Below are 18,499 nucleotides of genomic sequence, written 5' to 3' on the forward strand. Positions count from 1 at the left end.
GTAAAGTAGCTTTGACAAAATAAGTTTAATTTTTCCTTGGTACAGGTTCCATAGGAATGCAATTCGATAATTTTATATTTAAATTAAATTTGAGTTCATCATTCCTTGTTATGTGGCTAAACCCTACATATGTTGAAGTTTATTGCATGGTACTATTTGGGATGAATCCAGTCACATCTCAATTTCCAGAAGGCCTAATACGAGTGCATTTCACTAAAAACATAATGGTTAATTTATAATTAGTTTTTATTATAATTACTAATAACGTCTATATCTATACTACTACTGAAGAATGTTTCACTTAATTTTCTTTCAATTTTAATTAATTTTAATTAATTTTGAATTTGAGAATAATCGAGAAAAAGAGTTATATGATAATTATTGATCAAAAACTTGTTTAGAGATGAAAAATGAAAAAGATAATATGAAAAGAGGTTGACTGTGTTAAAGATATATGTGTTAAAGATATATGAAAAGAGGTTGACTGTTGAGGTAAATTACCGACGGATACATATGTCGGTAACACCGTCAGTAAATCACACATAATATTATCGACGGATTACGTTGTCAGTAATGTTGTCGTTAAATCGATTTGTGTCTTTTGGTAAAAGTTTTTGTCAGTATACCATCGGTAAATGACACGTGTTATTACCGACGGATACATCCATCGGTAAGTGGCTAGTTAAAATTGATTAAAATCAGAAAGGGCTTCGAAAACCAGTTTCACAATTTCCCCCGCTCCTGACCTGCCTGTCTGCCTCCCATCCATCTTTGCACTGTTGCCTATAGCTCAAATTGGTTCAGTAGCCTTCGTCGTCTGCGGTGTTGTCGACGCTTGAGATCGCTCTGTCGACGCTTGAGATCGCTCTGTCGCCAACCTGGTCAGCGCATCTCCATCGGAAGCCTTTGCTCACCTCCGCTAACCTACACACACCTCTTATCTCCATCGCGTTCATCTCTACAATTCTTGGTCCCCAAATATGTTAGTACGAAATGAATTTCTTCAATAGAGGTTAGGGATTGGTTTTTGAGACGTTAGTTGGTTGAATTTTGATTCAATGTATGTGTTTTGCTTAATTAAACATTTGCCTATGGTATTAGTTTTATTTCTACAACGAAATATTATTTTTTATTATAAATATATTATTTCATATAATATTATTTTGATAAAATTATTTATTATAATTTAAGATGTATAGTTAAAATTGAAATGCTGATAATGAAAACAAGTTTTTTATAATGTTAATTTAAACTAATTTAAATTTAAATTACTTTCCATAAAAAGATTATTGTGAAAAAATACTAATAATCAAGATTTAATTAGTAATTTGGTTCTTATATTTAGATTTTTAATTCATTTTAGATTTTATATTTTTCTTTTGTTATAAAATTGAGTTTCTATTTTTTTTAATCTCATTTTTTTTAGAAAAATATAATTTGGTCATTTCTATTAAATTGGTCTAAATGTCATTTAAAAGGTGTCATGTGTCAAAACCTGGATCATCTTCTACTTTGGCATCCTATAATTTGACACATGACAACTTCCAAATTTTGGCATGTGACACCTTTCAAACGTCGTTAACATCAATTTAATGGAAGGAACCAAATTGACTCTACTAAAAAATATTGGGATTCAATTGAGTAAAAGAAAAATATATAAACCAAAGTGAATTGTAGGCATAAATATAGAGTAAGTATAAATATAGAGACTAAATTACTAATTAAACCATAAATATGTGTGTGATAATATTCACTCAACAATATTAATAGACCTTATTTATTAATTTACATATATGGATTTAGTTATTGAATTGATTCAAATAATACTTTTCTTTATGGTTAATCTTATTTTATAATATCTATTGTTAATAGGAATAACAAATAAACTCATCCTTATTGATATTGTGCAAACTCATTCCCATTTTGAGAAAAATCTACAAATTGACTAGGTACTATATGAAGATGGGGATGAATATGTACATATTTTGTTAGGAATCCAAGTGTGAGTCTAAGTCCCACATTGACCAGAAATGAGAAAGTAGAGCACTATATAAGAATCAAGACCCATAAACTCATTGCCTTAAGGTTTTGGGTTGAGAGTGGTGTTAGTGTCTTATGTGGTTAGGCTCAGATCTCATTGGTGTTGTTCTCCCCACTGAAACCCCCTCTGTAAAACCTGACAAGTGGTATCAGAGCCGATGTTTAAAACCAAGTATGAGTCTAAAATTTTTAGGAATCCAAGTGTGAGTCTAAGTCCCACATTGACCAGAAATGAGAAAGTAGAGCACTATATAAGAATCAAGACCCATAAACCCATTGCCTTAAGGTTTTGGGTTGAGAGTGGTGTCAGTGTCTTATGTGGTTAGGCTCAGATCTCATTGGTGTTGTTCTCCCCACTAAAACCCCCTCTGTAAAACCTGACATATTTGTCTTGTCCTCGTACATGTCCTCCAAAAACTTGTGTTTATATATATATATATATATATATATATATATATATATATATATATATATATATATATATATATATATATATATATATATAAACTAATTTTAAGTGTTTTTAATGTTCTGATAAATTAACAAATTAAAATCTTGTATAATCAAATAACTTTTTTGAATAATAAATATAAAGTTGATTTAATCAATTAACACATTCTAGAGTTCCATAAATGATTAAAATAGAAAGTGTTGTAACAATTTTTCAAATTTCAATTAAAATAACATTATCACCATAGAATAGTCGATTGAATGCTTTAATTTTTCTTTAGCAAAAGGATTTTTGAATTCTATAAATAGAACCTTTGTCTCAAACATTTAGTAAATTTTATTCCTATTGTTTGTCTTGCTACTATGTTATAGTGTATATCCTTTTGGATGATCATGAGGTTATTTGTGTTGGTATCCTATTGTTACTCAAGAATTGATTAGAAGGATATTCTTTTAAGTATATTCAAGAGCTAATCAAATTTTTGCTTTCTATATTGAGTTTGTATGTGGCTTGTGATTAGATTTTATGGTTGAATACCTGAGACTAGATGTAGAATTATTAGATATGAAGTAGTATAAATCTTTTGTAGCATTATTTCTATTGCTTTATCTTATTTCATTGTCTCTATCCAATCTTGTATCAATATTCACTCACAATTTTTTTTTATTTTGCTTTTCAAATTGAAAGTGTTTTAAAAAAGAACTTGAAGAAAGGGAAAATTGTGACGACCAATTTTTTTTTTACTATTATTTTCTATATCACACTTATAAAATTTTAATTCATAATTCTACAATAACAAATAACATACTTAAAATATTTGCATAGGTATATGTTACAGTACTGTAGGCATCTTATATTTACACAATTTGGTACATATTATATTTTTTATACTAGAAGAGGAAGGATTATTATTTATTTACAGTTCATCCCTCGTATACTAGCCTTCAAACATGTGGAGGAAAAAGGTTATGGATAGGATTCACTTAGACTATTTGGAATAGATAAAAAGTGACTCCAATCTATCCTTCAAGGATAACCAGCGCATTTGGAACATTTCGGAATGTAATGGTAGAATTTCCCATTCCTTGAAATGTTACCAAATTATTTACCGCATTTGTCTGTCATGCGTTTCCCAGAAAGACTGCTACAATATCGGTAAAGAATGGGTCGAGCATGTTAAGGGCAGCCATCTACGATGAGATTATAATATTTTTTTATACACAATCATAAAATAGGGAAGTGAGACAAATATCATATAAAAATATAGCATATCTCAATAAAATAAAATAAAATAAAAAGTCTTTCAAATTCATGAAACTAGATTTTTATCATATTTTATAAAGATTTTGATTAATTTTGTAGTGACTAGTCACGATAAATAAGCATCATCAAGGCCAACAAAGTAACCCAAGAACATTTCATCTTGAGTAATATTCACTCATTTAAATCCCTAAGGTCATACTTCCAATTACAATAATCAAATCTTTATTTATCATAATTTTTATTTTGATATTAAACCATATAATTGTATAAATAAATAAATAGGATTTGTGCATAACTAAAAATAAATATAATAAATAAAGAAGACCAGTACGTGACTATAGATAAATATAAATAAATAAAAATAAATAAATGAGAGTAAATATAAATTAAATAAATAGGATCAGTGCTTAACTGAAGATGAATATAAATAAATAATTAACAATGGGAACTAAAATATAAATTAAAATGAAATTAAGGACACTTCACTTAAGGTGAATATAGAAATAAAAATAATTATGAGTAGATGAAAAGATAATAAAAGTAAGAGAATAAGGTGATAAATGTCTCCTCCCCTTACCTTAGTTATTCTGGAAGATATATCCCAAAAATTTGTAGCTACTATGTGAATAACTTTGTGAATGTTTTTTCCTTCTTTTTTTTCTTTACTGTCAATCTCCTCTTTCCTTTCCCCTTCATTATATCTCTATTTATAAGTCTTCTTGCAATCATTACTTGTGATTCAATTTGAACCTAAATTCCTTTAGAGTTTGGCATTCTGATTTGATTGAAATTTCTTGTTAGAAGATTTTTTATTTTTATTCAACCTAAACTCATTCTTATCCATTTGTTTCATAAATTTATTTATATAACAAAAATTTGTCTAATCATGTTAGATAGTTTACCGTTCTTCTTCTCTTTATTATTCATACATTTATATATATATATATATATATATATATATATATATATATATTATTAGAAATAATAATATATGTAACATCCACTGGCCCACCCCAGTGCCATGTCAGGTCTGCAGCCCAATACACCCCAACCCCTCGCCCCAAGTGTCCCCCCACTTCGCAAGGCAGGTTGTTGCCAGTGGGTATCGAACTCCCAACCTGACCTTTAACACCCTGGTCATCTTCTGGTTCACTAGGGTGTTAAAGGTCAGGTTGGGAGTTCGATACTGATAAGTGCCAAAAATGAGTAATTTTCATATGAAATGAGGGCACTTATGTTCTCAATTTGTATTTATATCATGATTAATTCTCCTTAAACCTAGAATAGAATGAGCTTCCAAGTTCTTTTTGTTGAAAAGAAGTCACTTGATCCCAGTTTTGGTAAATTTCAGGTACAATAGAGTAGAGAGAGGAAAGAACTTAGGAGGAGCAAAGGAGAAAGTAAGAAAGGAAGAAAATAGAAAAAAAATGCTGTCAAGGTCGGTCAAATTTAAGCATGCTCGCTTAAGCTAAACACATTGCCGCCATTCTCGCTCAAGCGACGCAGGAGCTCGCTTAAGCGAGCGCTCGTGCAGTGGAGACCTTCCTTTGCCGCCATTCTCGCCCAAGCGAGTTCAGATGCTGCCAATCTCGCCTAAGCGAGATCCTTTCTTCAGCTTGAAGTACTCTTGCTCGCCTAAGCGAGATGTTGGCTTCAGCACATCTCGCCCAAGCGAGAGGCTTTCTTTGGGATGAAGAATGCTGTCTCGCTCAAGCGAGACTTAGGTAGCTTGAGCGAGACTTCGTGGGTATATATTCTTCATGCATCAGAAAGTGATTTTTCAGCTTGGAATGGTGGGGAGAAAAACTGCAGAATTGCTGGAGCTGTGACCACGAGCTACAGAGTTCACATTTTTTTCTTCTTCTTCTTCTTAGCTCATAGGATTTTGTTGGCTACCATGAGTGGCTAATCTTCTCCTTTGGGATTGAATGTAATCTACTCGAACTTGGATGTAATCTGGTGATATTTATATATAGCATTTCTGTTTTACTCAGTATTGGTATTATTGTTCTACTCTTAATGCTTACTTCTATCTGATCAATAGATGTTTTGATTTTGATTTTTAGATCTGACTGGAAAGTATTTCTGAAAATCTGATTTGAACAATGATACTTGATATACTGTGATGCTAAGAATAGATCTCAATATATCAATTGCTTTTAACACTCGACCGTAATGCTGGATAGTTTGTTGAATATGTGAGGAATCAATATTCAGGAAACTAATCTTATGAATTTTATACGCGAGGGATCGGTATAAATGATTTTTGAGTGTGCATCAATATTGGTATTTTCAGATGTTATATATTATATTCATCCAGATTACAAACAAGGGAGATAGATGAAATTCAATCCCAGTTTCTTTTACTGTATTTTTCTAAACTTTTCTCCTTTTACTATATTAATTTCATGCAATAGTAATGTCAAATCAAATTAAAATCTTTGTATATATATATGCTGATCGAGATAATTAGTTATTTTAACTGAATCCGTTCCTCGTGGGTTCGACACTCCTACTTTAAATCATTATACTACAGTTGACTTTTGGTACGCTTGCCAAGAGGACAACAAGTATTTTTGGCGCCGTTGCCGGGGAACAGTGTTCTTTTGAAATTTCTAGTTATCTCATCCAGCTTTGTGTATATTTTTCTTTATTAAATAGCTTATTAAATTTTCCCTTTGTACTAATCCTTGCTTGAGCTGTTTGATTTATGCTCTTAAGAGGTTAGGTTCCTGAAGATCGATTAGCATTTGACCCGGAGATAGAAAAGACAGCTAGAAGGAACAGAGGCAAAAGCAAAAAGAAGCAAGGAAAGACAAGGGAAGAATCTTCCAGTACTTCCATCACACCTCAATCAGAAAACATGGAGAATCAGAGACCAGCTCCAGCCAGGAAGACACTTGGAGACTATGCTATGCAACAAGGGCCGAGATATTTTTCTAGCATAGCAATACCATCCACCACTAAAACTCTGGAGATGAAGCCAGCTTTCCTCAGCTTGATCAGTTCTCATCAATTCACTGGAATGGATAATGAAGATCCATACACTCACCTTTCTACATTCTATGAATTGATAGGAACCATGGGCTTTCAAGAAGGAGATCTTGAGCATGTATACATGCGGTTGTTTCCTTTTTCTTTGGCAGGTAAAGCAAAGGAATGGCTTAAGTCACATCCAAATCAGAGTTTGAACAGTTGGAAGGATGTTGAGGAGAAATTCTTGAACAGATTCTTTCCACCATCTCGCTACATCAAAGCCAAAGCTGATATTTCAACGTTTAGGCAAGGACCAGATGAACCATTCTGTGAAGCTTGGGAGCGGTTCAATTCCTTATTGAGGAAATGCCCAAATCACGGATTTGAGGATATTGCTCAGTTGAACATATTTTGTAATGGTCTGAGGCCTGACACCAAGATGATATTAGATGCAGCAGCAGGTGGAACAATGATGAGTGTAGATGCGGAGCAAGCAACTAGAATCATTGAGGCATTAGCATCCACAGATCATCAAGCTCAGCATAATAGGCAGACTGTTCAGAGGAAGGGAGTGCTTGATCTTAGTACTACAGATGCGATCTTAGCTCAGAATAAGATTCTGACTCAACAGATTGAAGCACTGACAAAGCAGATGTCTAAATTACCAGAGCAGTTGCAAGTTGTGCAATCTTTTCCTAGTCAACAACCCATGAGATGTGACTTCTGTGGAGGAGATCATCCAAATGGTCATTGTTCTTATCAGAGTAGCTCACAAGGAGAAGTTCAATATGTGAGCAACCAAGGAAGACCAGGTAATTTCTCCAGCAATAACAACTTTTCACAGGGGTGGAGAAACAATCCAAATCAGAATTTTGGATGGAAGCAAGATGCTGGTCCTTCAAACAGACAACCTCCTTATCAACAACAGCAACAACATTATCCTTCGGTGCATGACAGAACATCTAAACTGGAGGATACTTTGGAAAAGTTTATGCAAGCTTCTTTAACTAATCAGAAGAATACAGAAGCTTCAATCAGAAATCTTGAAACACAGGTTGGACAGTTGGCGAAACAATTATCAGATCAGCAGACAAGTCAATTTTCAGCCAACACACAGACTAATCCCAAGGAGCATTGTAAATCTATTACCACCTGAAGTGGTAAAGTTGTGGGAAGAGGGATTGGAGACAACCTGGGTGTAGAGGAGGAGGTGTTGGAGGAAAAAGAGAGAGAGAATGAAAAAAATGAGTGTGAGGAAGAGGAAGGACAAAATAAAAGAGAGTTTGTAAATAAGAGAGAAGAAAAGGAAGAAAAAAATAAAAGTGAGGAGAAAAAGAGGGAGAAGGGTGAGAAACAGGTGCCTCAGTTGAAGAGCCTACCATACCCTCAAAATCCCTCCAAAAAAGACAAGGAAAGGCAGTTTGCAAGATTCATGGACATTTTCAAGCGACTGCAGATTAACATCCCTTTTGTGGAAGCTATGGAGCAGATGCCGACATATGCAAAATTCATGAAAGAGCTCCTAACAAAAAAGAGAAGATTCTCTGAAGAGACAGTGGAGCTTGAAGCAGGGTGTAGTGCTATAATTCAGAAATCATTACCTCAGAAATCTAAAGACCCTGGGAGCTTCACTATTCCAGTTACAATCGGGACATTACCAGTGGGAAAGGCATTGCTTGATCTGGGTGCCAGTATAAATCTGATGCCTTTGTCTATGCTAAAGAGAATAGGAGATCTGGAAGTGAGGCCTACACGGATGACATTACAGCTAGCTGACAGATCCATGAAGTATCCCTATGGTGTGGCAGAGGATGTTTTGGTTAAGGTTGACAAATTCATGTTCCCAGTTGATTTTGTAGTAATGGATATTGAGGAAGACACTGAAGTTCCTCTAATACTGGGAAGACCTTTCATGAAGACGGCCAAGGTCATTATTGATGTTGATGATGGCAAATTAAAGGTCAGGGTGCAAGATGATGAAGTCAACTTTAATGTATTTGAAGCAATGCAGCACCCGAAGGACAAGCAACAATGCTTCAGGATGGATGTGATAGATGAACTTTTTCTAACATCCAGGAAGCAATTAGCAAAGGCAAGCCCATTGGAAAAAGCTTTGATTGGTGCTTGTGATGATCTGGAGGAAGATGAAGAAAAGGAAGTTGATGAATACATGACACATCTAAATTCAGCAAAAGAAATTGCATCAAATGATATACAACCTGAGAAATTGCAGCAAGAAAATAGAACTGAAAGTCAGAAGCTGGAGCTAAAGGTATTACCTCCTCATTTAAAATATGTTTTTCTTGCAGATGGAGGTAACAAACCAGTGGTGATCAGTAGTGCTTTAACGGCTTCTGAAGAACAAAAGTTGATTTCAGTTCTTAAAGCCAACGAGGGTGCAATAGGTTGGACTTTATCTGATCTTAAAGGAATTAGTCCATCCTACTGTATGCACAGAATTCATATGGAGCAAGACTACAAGCCTGTAGCACAGCCTCAGCGGCGATTGAATCCAACCATGAAAGAGGTGGTCAAGAAAGAAGTAATGAAGTTACTTGATGCAGGTATGATCTATCCAATCTCCGACAGTGCCTGGGTCAGCCCGGTCCAGGTAGTTCCAAAAAAGGGAGGTATGACTGTTATTTGTAATGATAAAAATGAATTAATTCCTACTAGAACAGTCACAGGTTGGAGAATGTGTATAGATTATAGAAAATTAAATCAGGCCACTAGGAAAGATCATTTTCCTTTACCTTTCATGGATCAAATGCTAGAAAGGTTAGCAGGGCAAGCTTTCTATTGTTTTCTGGATGGATATTCTGGTTATAATCAAATTGCAGTGGATCCAGAAGACCAAGAAAAAACTGCTTTTACTTGTCCTTTTGGTGTGTTTGCTTACAGGAAAATGCCGTTTGGATTGTGTAACGCACCAGCAACCTTTCAACGATGCATGCTTGCAATTTTCTCGGACTTGGTGGAAAAATGCATAGAAGTCTTTATGGACGACTTCTCTGTATTTGGGGCTTCATTTGATCAATGCCTGAAAAACTTAAACACCGTACTGAAGCGGTGTGTTGATACTAATCTAGTTTTGAATTGGGAAAAGTGCCATTTTATGGTAACTGAAGGTGTGGTGCTGGGCCACAAAATCTCTGCTAAAGGTATTGAAGTTGATAAAGCTAAAGTGAAGATCATTGAAAAGCTACCACCACCCAAAAATGTAAAGGGTATCAGGAGTTTTTTAGGCCATGCTGGGTTCTACAGACGATTCATCAAAGATTTCTCCAGAATTGCCAAACCACTCAGCAATCTGCTCAACAAGGATACACCTTTTAATTTTGATGTTGAATGTTTGCATGCATTTGAATTGTTAAAACAGAAATTGGTTTCAGCTCCTGTGATAATTGCTCCTGATTGGAATTTAGACTTTGAGTTAATGTGTGATGCAAGTGACTATGCCATAGGAGCAGTTTTAGGACAGAGGAAATCCAAAGTTTTTCATGCTATACACTATGCTAGCAAAGTCCTTAATGAAGCTCAAATTAATTATGCAACAACTGAAAAGGAATTGCTAGCTATAGTTTATGCATTGGAAAAATTTAGAGCATATTTGATTGGTTCATCTGTCACTGTATATACTGATCATGCTGCAATTAAATATTTGTTAACCAAATCTGATTCAAAACCAAGACTAATTAGATGGATCTTATTGTTGCAGGAATTTGATTTGGTGATCAAGGACAAAAAGGGAAGTGAAAACTTTGTAGCTGATCATTTGTCTAGATTGGTGAATACTGAGGTGACCAACACTCAATCAGAGGTGCAGAAGGAGTTTCCTGATGAAAAATTGATGATGGTGCAAGAAAGGCCATGGTTTGCTGACATGGCCAATTTCAAAGCTGCAGGGGTCATACCTGAAGATTTTAATTGGCACCAGAAGAGGAAATTCCTGAAAGATGCACACCAATATGTGTGGGATGATCCTCATTTATTCAAAATTGGAGCTGATCAATTGTTGAGAAGGTGTGTATCCGATGATGAGGCAAAAAGCATTCTGTGGCACTGTCATAGTTCCCCATATGGAGGGCACTTTAATGGAGAGAGGACAGCTGCAAAAGTCCTCCAGTCTGGATTTTATTGGCCCACCTTATTCAAAGACGCACACAAATATGTGCAACACTGCAACAGCTGTCAGAGAATAGGGGGAATCTCAAAAAGACATGAAATGCCACTGAATATCATTTTAGAGGTTGAGGCTTTTGATTGTTGGGGAATTGACTTTGTGGGACCACTGCCATCTTCTTTCTCAAATAAATACATTTTGGTGGCAGTTGATTATGTGACGAAGTGGGTTGAAGCAGTAGCAGCTCCTAAGGCCGATGCCAAAACTGTAATCAAATTTCTCAAGCGGAACATCTTTTGTAGGTTTGGTACTCCAAGAGTGTTGATTAGTGATGGTGGTTCACACTTTTGCAATGCTCAACTTCAGAAATGTTTGGAACATTATGGAGTGCGGCATAAAATTGCATCACCTTATCATCCACAGACCAATGGACAAGCGGAGGTGTCAAACAGGGAAATCAAGCGTATTCTAGAGAAGACTGTAGCATCTTCAAGAAAAGATTGGTCAATGAAGTTGGATGATGCACTCTGGGCATACAGAACTGCTTATAAATCTCCCACAGGTTTATCCCCATTCCAGCTGGTATATGGTAAGTCATGTCACTTACCGGTTGAATTGGAACACAAGGCATTCTGGGCCTTGAAATTTTTGAATTTTGATCCAAAGGCAGCAGGAGAAAAGAGAAAATTACAGCTGCAAGAATTGGAAGAAATGAGACTCAGCGCTTATGAGTCCTCTAAGCTCTACAAGGAAAAGATGAAAGCTTATCATGACAAGAAAATTCTCAAAAGAGAATTTTATCCTGGTCAATCAGTGTTATTGTTCAATTCCAGGTTGAGGTTATTCCCTGGAAAGCTAAAATCAAAATGGTCAGGACCATTTCTTGTCAAGAATGTGAGACCTTATGGAGCCATTGAACTAGAGGATCCTGAATCTAAAAGGAGCTGGGTTGTAAACGGGCAAAGGTTGAAGCCCTATCTTGGTGGTGAGATTGATAGGCTCGCCACAATCATTCAACTTGATGAACCTTAAATGAAACAGGCGTCAGGCTCGTGACGTTAAACAAGCGCTTCCTGGGAGGCAACCCAGTGTTTTAATTATGTTTTTGCACTTTAATTTCATCTTGTGTGATTAAATGTGTTTGTGTATGTAAGTATGTGTTTGTGTTTAAAGTTCTATGTTCGTGTGTAAAAGGTAAGTTTTTAGCATCCAATCATCTCAATAAGGCAAACCATGCAATTTTGGTTGTTTTCAAACAAAACTAGAATTTTAAGCATGGGAATGAGTTTTGGTGCCAGAATTGAGATCATCAAATGCTAAAGATTACCTTGTTTTGGCCAAATTGTGAAATTTGAGTTTGGTAGCTTGATTTTTAGTTTATTGATGTGAAACCTTTTGGAAATGATAGATAATTGATTGAAGCATAGTTTGGTGTGTGTTTCTGAGTTATTTGAACTCAAAGGATCATGAATTGAGTGTGTGAAAGTTGAACCAAAAACTGAAAAGTGGCAAAATCAGTATGTGTCAAAACTGCACGAAAATCTCGCCCAAGCTAAACATGTCTCGCCTGGGCGAGATATGCAGAACCTGAGCCAACCAATTTTGCTGATATACTCGCTTAAGCGAGTAGTGGCTCGCCTGGGCGAGAATGCCCTGCACCAGGGGTGTTTTGGGCGAAACAGTCTCGCCTGCGCGAGACTTTTTAATTTTTCCTCTCACGCTCATCTCGCTTAAGAGAGAATGGCTCGCTTAAGCGAGAATTCGCGTTTAAGTGGGGGACAGTGGCAGATTTGTTCACTTTCTCTCTTCTCTGCAAACCCTCGCTCACCTTCTCTTCTCTTCAATTTTGAGCGCGCCATCACTCAGTCTTTTCCCTGCATTTTAACTCAAAATTGTTTTGCTCCTTTTGCTAATTTCCCTTCAAGGTAAGTTCTTCTTCCTCATTTTCTTCATTTCCATCAAGCATAGTCATGTTTTTGTGCTCTTGGAAACCCTAGGTAGTATCCATGCTATAATTTGATGCGTTTTGTGTTTATACTGTGGGGTTTAGTTTGAATTGATGCTGAAATTGAAAAATGTGGGTTGCTTATGGTTGACTTGTTTCAAAAATTTTCACCATTTCAAAACGCACTCCATGTGTTTGATAAAATGCCATGTTGAAATTGTTCTTGTTTGTGATTGGTTAGTGAATTAAGCTGAATTGGTCATGTTTTTGGTGGGTTAATTCTCATACTTGCAGGTCAATGGCTAGAACGAAGACAACAGCTAAACATCCCGTTATTGAGACCAATAAAGGGAAGAGGAGAAGACGTGCAAGTAGCTCTTCTCCTGAAAGGCCAATAACCAACCGTTTTAGAGACCCCGAAAGAGAAGAACGTTATGAAAAGATAAAGAACTGGGTCTTTATCAAAGAAAGAAAGGTGGTTCTACTTCCAGATGAATATGATCCTTTCTTGAATGGCCTTATCAGGAGGAACTGGATGAAGTTGGCTGACCCGCTTCCCAAATTTGACCCAGAAATTGTCAGGGAGTTCTATGCAAATGCTTATTCTGAGGACAATCCTGGTGAAAAGAGATCTAAAGTTAGGGGAAGGTGGGTAAATTATGATCGAGCTGCCATCAGTGAGTTCTTTGGTAATCCACTACCTTTACAACCAGGGCAACGCTGTGACTTCACAACAAGAAGGAGGAGTCATGAACCTTATGACGAAAATGAAGTGGCCCTCCTTATATGCGCTGCAAATCGATCTTATCAAGTCGGACTCACTGGCAATCCTCTCAGAATTCTAAGAGGAGATATGAAAACCTTAGCCCAAGTCTGGACCACATTCTTACTTGCAAACATAGTGCCCATTGGCCACGTGTCAGACTTGAACGTCCCTAGATGTCATCTCCTTTATTGCATAATGAGGGAGGATCTGACTGTTGACGTCGCCACAATTATCTCTGAAGAAATCCACAAATTTGTGAGATACGAAGTCAACAGTAGGAATGACAAGGCAAAAGGTGCTTTGGGTTTTCCGGCTTTGATCACAGCCCTTTGCCAAGAACAAGGGGTGGAGGTAGAACTAACTGAAAAGATACGACCTTCAATTACCAAGAAATTCATTGAACATTTTTGTACTCACCCAGAGGACTTGGAGCAGCAAGAAGAGCCCCAGCTGGACCAACAAGCTGAAGATCAACCAGCTGCAGAACAACCAGCAAGAGAAGAACAACAAACAGGGCCCACACAGCAACCTCAACTCAACATGAATAATGAATTGCTTGAGCATATGAGATATCTGAGGTTGCAGATGGAGCACACTCACCAGCAAAATGCTTCCATTCATAGAGGACAACTCCATCTTCAGGAGTACCTCCACCAGAATGTCCGCGGACCATACCCAAGCATGACTCCACCAGAATTCTTCACTTATCTACAGTGGCCTGGGGACAGTCCTATTTTCCCAGGGGAAGGTGGACCTGATGCAGGTGAGGGACCATCAGGAGCTGCTGACACAGATGGAGCAGACATTGAGGATGAGATTGATTTTGGAAGAGATTGATCCACATCACCATTCCACCCTTCAAACTCTATAAATACGGTTTCATTGTTCTTTTTCTTTTAGTATTTTGCAGTATTTATGTAATTACTACTATTTTGCTTTAGTTGTTTTGGCTAGAATGTTATATTTTCTAGTTGATTAACTGTTTAACTTTACTTTTTGGCTTAGTATTTTGTGCATAATACTTAGAGACAGCTAATTTTTTTTTTTTGGGAATCACTTTGAAAATCTTTCTTGAGGAAGTTGGTTAAAAAGAAATCTGATTTCAGTAAGTATCCTGAGTCTTGAACAACTGAGTGAACTGAACACAGAGGTGAAAAAAGGAAATTTTGGTTGAATTCATAATTAAACAAAATTAGGATATTAGTGCTGCATAGTTAGTCAAGATAATCAGTTGTAACAACAAGTGAGATACCAAGGAAATAAACCAGAAAACCCAGTGAGTGTGTGAATCCTTAAACAGTTTGAGTGTTTCCACTGTTTGTTGACAAATTGATATTGCTTGAGTTTTCATTTGATAACATCACATTTGAAGCATGGAAATGATTAAGGCAATTTTGTTGAAATTATAACTCAGTGCCAAATAGCCAACCTGTAAATAATCATTCTTTGTTGATAGCCCATTTGAGCCTAATTGTTTGACTTATGCACCTTAACCTTAACTTGAATTATTATCCTTTCCCTTTGCACACTTAGGGATAGAGAGCATAGGTGTATTTTTCAACTGTAAGGGTAATTGGTTGGTAGAATTGCACTTAAGGAAGAAAAGGGCTGAGTATCATAATTCACTCTCTAGTATTGTGTAGGAATGTATATATTTACTCAAAAAAAAAAGGGGAAAGAAAAGAAAACAACAAAAAGAGATAAGAGTGAATTATGAATGAAAAAGAAACTTGGTGTATTGAGGTCTGAACTGTGAGGAATGGAGAGTAGAATTGAAATTGGGTTTGAATTGTAGTTATGCTCTCTTTTCTAAGTTGTGCTTTTGTGATCTTGAAAAACCATTATTCTTGAAAGCCTAGCCTCATTACAACCTTGAAAAGACCTTAAGATCCATGCTGATTGTGTGTTTGTGGTTGGATTGAAAATGACTAGCAATTTTGATTTGTTGAAATTCAGTGGAAAATGAGAGAGACACATGCCTGTGAGACTTAAGAGAGAATTTCCTTGGTTATAATCACTTGTTCTTACAATTAGTTTTCCTGAAAAATTGGCTGCACTCTTATCCTACTGCTATTTGATAATTGGACTCACCATTTGCCTTTGATTTTGAATCTGTGGTTTGGAATGCAAAAGTTGTCTGGTAAGGAACTGTGAAAATGATTTCTCAATAACCAATTTCAGAGTTTTAGTTTTGAATGGCTGTTAATCTTGTTACTTTGCTTGAGGACAAGCAAGATGCTAGGTTGGGGGGAGTTGATAAGTGCCAAAAATGAGTAATTTTCATATGAAATGAGGGCACTTATGTTCTCAATTTGTATTTATATCATGATTAATTCTCCTTAAACCTAGAATAGAATGAGCTTCCAAGTTCTTTTTGTTGAAAAGAAGTCACTTGATCCCAGTTTTGGTAAATTTCAGGTACAATAGAGTAGAGAGAGGAAAGAACTTAGGAGGAGCAAAGGAGAAAGTAAGAAAGGAAGAAAATAGAAAAAAAATGTTGTCAAGGTCGCTCAAATTTAAGCATGCTCGCTTAAGCTAAACACATTGCCACCATTCTCGCTCAAGCGACGCAGGAGCTCGCTTAAGCGAGCGCTCGTGCAGTGGAGACCTTCCTTTGCCGCCATTCTCGCCCAAGCGAGTTCAGATGCTGCCATTCTCGCCCAAGCGAGTTCAGATGCTGCCAATCTCGCCTAAGCGAGATCCTTTCTTCAGCTTGAAGTACTCTTGCTCGCCTAAGCGAGATGTTGGCTTCAGCACATCTCGCCCAAGCGAGAGGCTTTCTTTGGGATGAAGAATGCTGTCTCGCTCAAGCGAGACTTAGATAGCTTGAGCGAGACTTCGTGGGTATATATTCTTCATGCATCAGAAAGTGATTTTTCAGCTTGGAATGGTGGGGAGAAAAACTGCAGAATTGCTGGAGCTGTGACCACGAGCTACAGAGTTCACATTTTTTTCTTCTTCTTCTTCTTAGCTCATAGGATTTTGTTGGCTACCATGAGTGGCTAATCTTCTCCTTTGGGATTGAATGTAATCTACTCGAACTTGGATGTAATCTCGTGATATTTATATATAGCATTTCTGTTTTACTCAGTATTGGTATTATTGTTCTACTCTTAATGCTTACTTCTATCTGATCAATAGATGTTTTGATTTTGATTTTTAGATCTGACTGGAAAGTATTTCTGAAAATCTGATTTGAACAATGATACTTGATATACTGTGATGCTAGGAATAGATCTCAATATATCAATTGCTTTTAACACTCGACCGTAATGTTGGATAGTTTGTTGAATATGTGAGGAATCAATATTCAGGAAACTAATCTTATGAATTTTATACGCGAGGGATCGGTATAAATGATTTTTGAGTGTGCATCAATATTGGTATTTTCAGATGTTATATATTATATTCATCCAGATTACAAACAAGGGAGATAGATGAAATTCAATCCCAGTTTCTTTTACTGTATTTTTCTAAACTTTTCTCCTTTTACTATATTAATTTCATGCAATAGTAATGTCAAATCAAATTAAAATCTTTGTATATATATGCTGATCGAGATAATTAGTTATTTTAACTGAATCCGTTCCTCGTGGGTTCGACACTCCTACTTTAAATCATTATACTACAGTTGACTTTTGGTACGCTTGCCAAGAGGACAACAGATACCCACTGGCAACAACCTGCCTTGCGAAGTGGGGGGACACTTGGGGCGAGGGGTTGGGGTGTATTGGGCTGCAGACCTGACATGGCACTAGGGTGGGCCAGGGGATGTTATAATATATCTATTATAATAAATTATGAACACATAAATATTAAATATTATATATATATATATAGTATAGATACATATTAAAATACTTATAAATAAAGTAATACATTGTTTATTGGAATGAAATTAAAATCCTATTAAAAGAGTTACTAAAAAAAAAATAACGAGTTAAGATTTTGAAAGGAAAAAGTTGATAATGGAGAAAATTAGTGAATAATTCATAAGTAACAATATGAATGACTATTTTCCTAAAGACATGTTGTGATATGTGCACACTCTATTCCCCCACTGAAAAGATTTGAATCATATGGCACATGAAAACTCCATTGATGAATAGTGAAGTGTTGCATGTCAGCCATTGAGAGAAGCTGATTTTAAGTTTTTAGGGTAAAATTTGTGATGTGTCCAGCTGCAGAGGATGCCCTACCTATACTGATTCACCAAATGATTGTGCACCATAATAACCATCTCACTTTCTGCAATCACTTAGAGAACACACTACAAATTGCCTCTTTCACACTACCAAATTAACTTGCATTTATTACTTTTCCTCCATTTCTGTTACCATCATCATCATTATTGAATATCTCCATTTTCTTAAACACCACTTAGTCACAAGCTTCTTCTGTTGGAAATCATGTTTCGGAAATCATATTTTAAAATTTTTGTTCCAGAAATTCTAAATAACTTTTACAAAAGATTTCTGTGTAACAGTTAATCTAGAACTCACTTTTAATACGAATAAAATGGTCATTTAAAAAATTATGGGATGGTGAAGGAAGAAAAAATCAGTTTAAGATTCGTCAGAAGTTTCTAGAGTCCATTTGGATTAAGCCCAATATTGAAGAAACTCCGAAATTCTTTTACGTTTTTCTTCCTCCACCCCCAATTTTTCTTCCTACACCCTCAACTTTTTTATAATTCCACTGCTATCCTTTTGGGTTGTAGTTATCGGCTTTCAGAAGTTAGAGTTACTCGCTTTTAGAAGCCGGAGTTACCGGCTTTCAGAACCCAGTGTTACCGGCTTTCAGAATCCGGTTTTATCGATTTTCAAGATAAGAACAGTGGCGAAACATGAATAAAAATGTTAGGGGTGCCAAATTTATTTATTTTTATATATATTAATTTTTTAGTTAAATAAAAAGTTCTTCATTTTCTTTATT

At 35.9% G+C, this 18,499-nt stretch overlaps 1 protein-coding gene and 1 non-coding gene across 2 annotated transcripts; one reads left to right on the forward strand and one right to left on the reverse strand.

Moving 5' to 3' along the window:
- The first annotated feature begins 6,617 nt into the window (after positions 1 to 6,617).
- Positions 6,618 to 7,886, forward strand: LOC114180724. The gene has a single exon (XM_028067023.1). The coding sequence runs from the start codon at positions 6,618 to 6,620 to the stop codon at positions 7,884 to 7,886; it is 1,269 nt and encodes a 422-aa protein (XP_027922824.1).
- On the reverse strand, positions 7,008 to 7,114 carry LOC114182830. The gene has a single exon (XR_003604265.1). It is a non-coding gene; the product is annotated as a small nucleolar RNA R71 (small nucleolar RNA).
- Positions 7,887 to 18,499: the final 10,613 nt, after the last annotated feature.

This window comes from Vigna unguiculata, chromosome 4 (genome assembly GCF_004118075.2).
Source record: "Vigna unguiculata cultivar IT97K-499-35 chromosome 4, ASM411807v1, whole genome shotgun sequence".
NCBI lineage: Eukaryota > Viridiplantae > Streptophyta > Magnoliopsida > Fabales > Fabaceae > Vigna > Vigna unguiculata.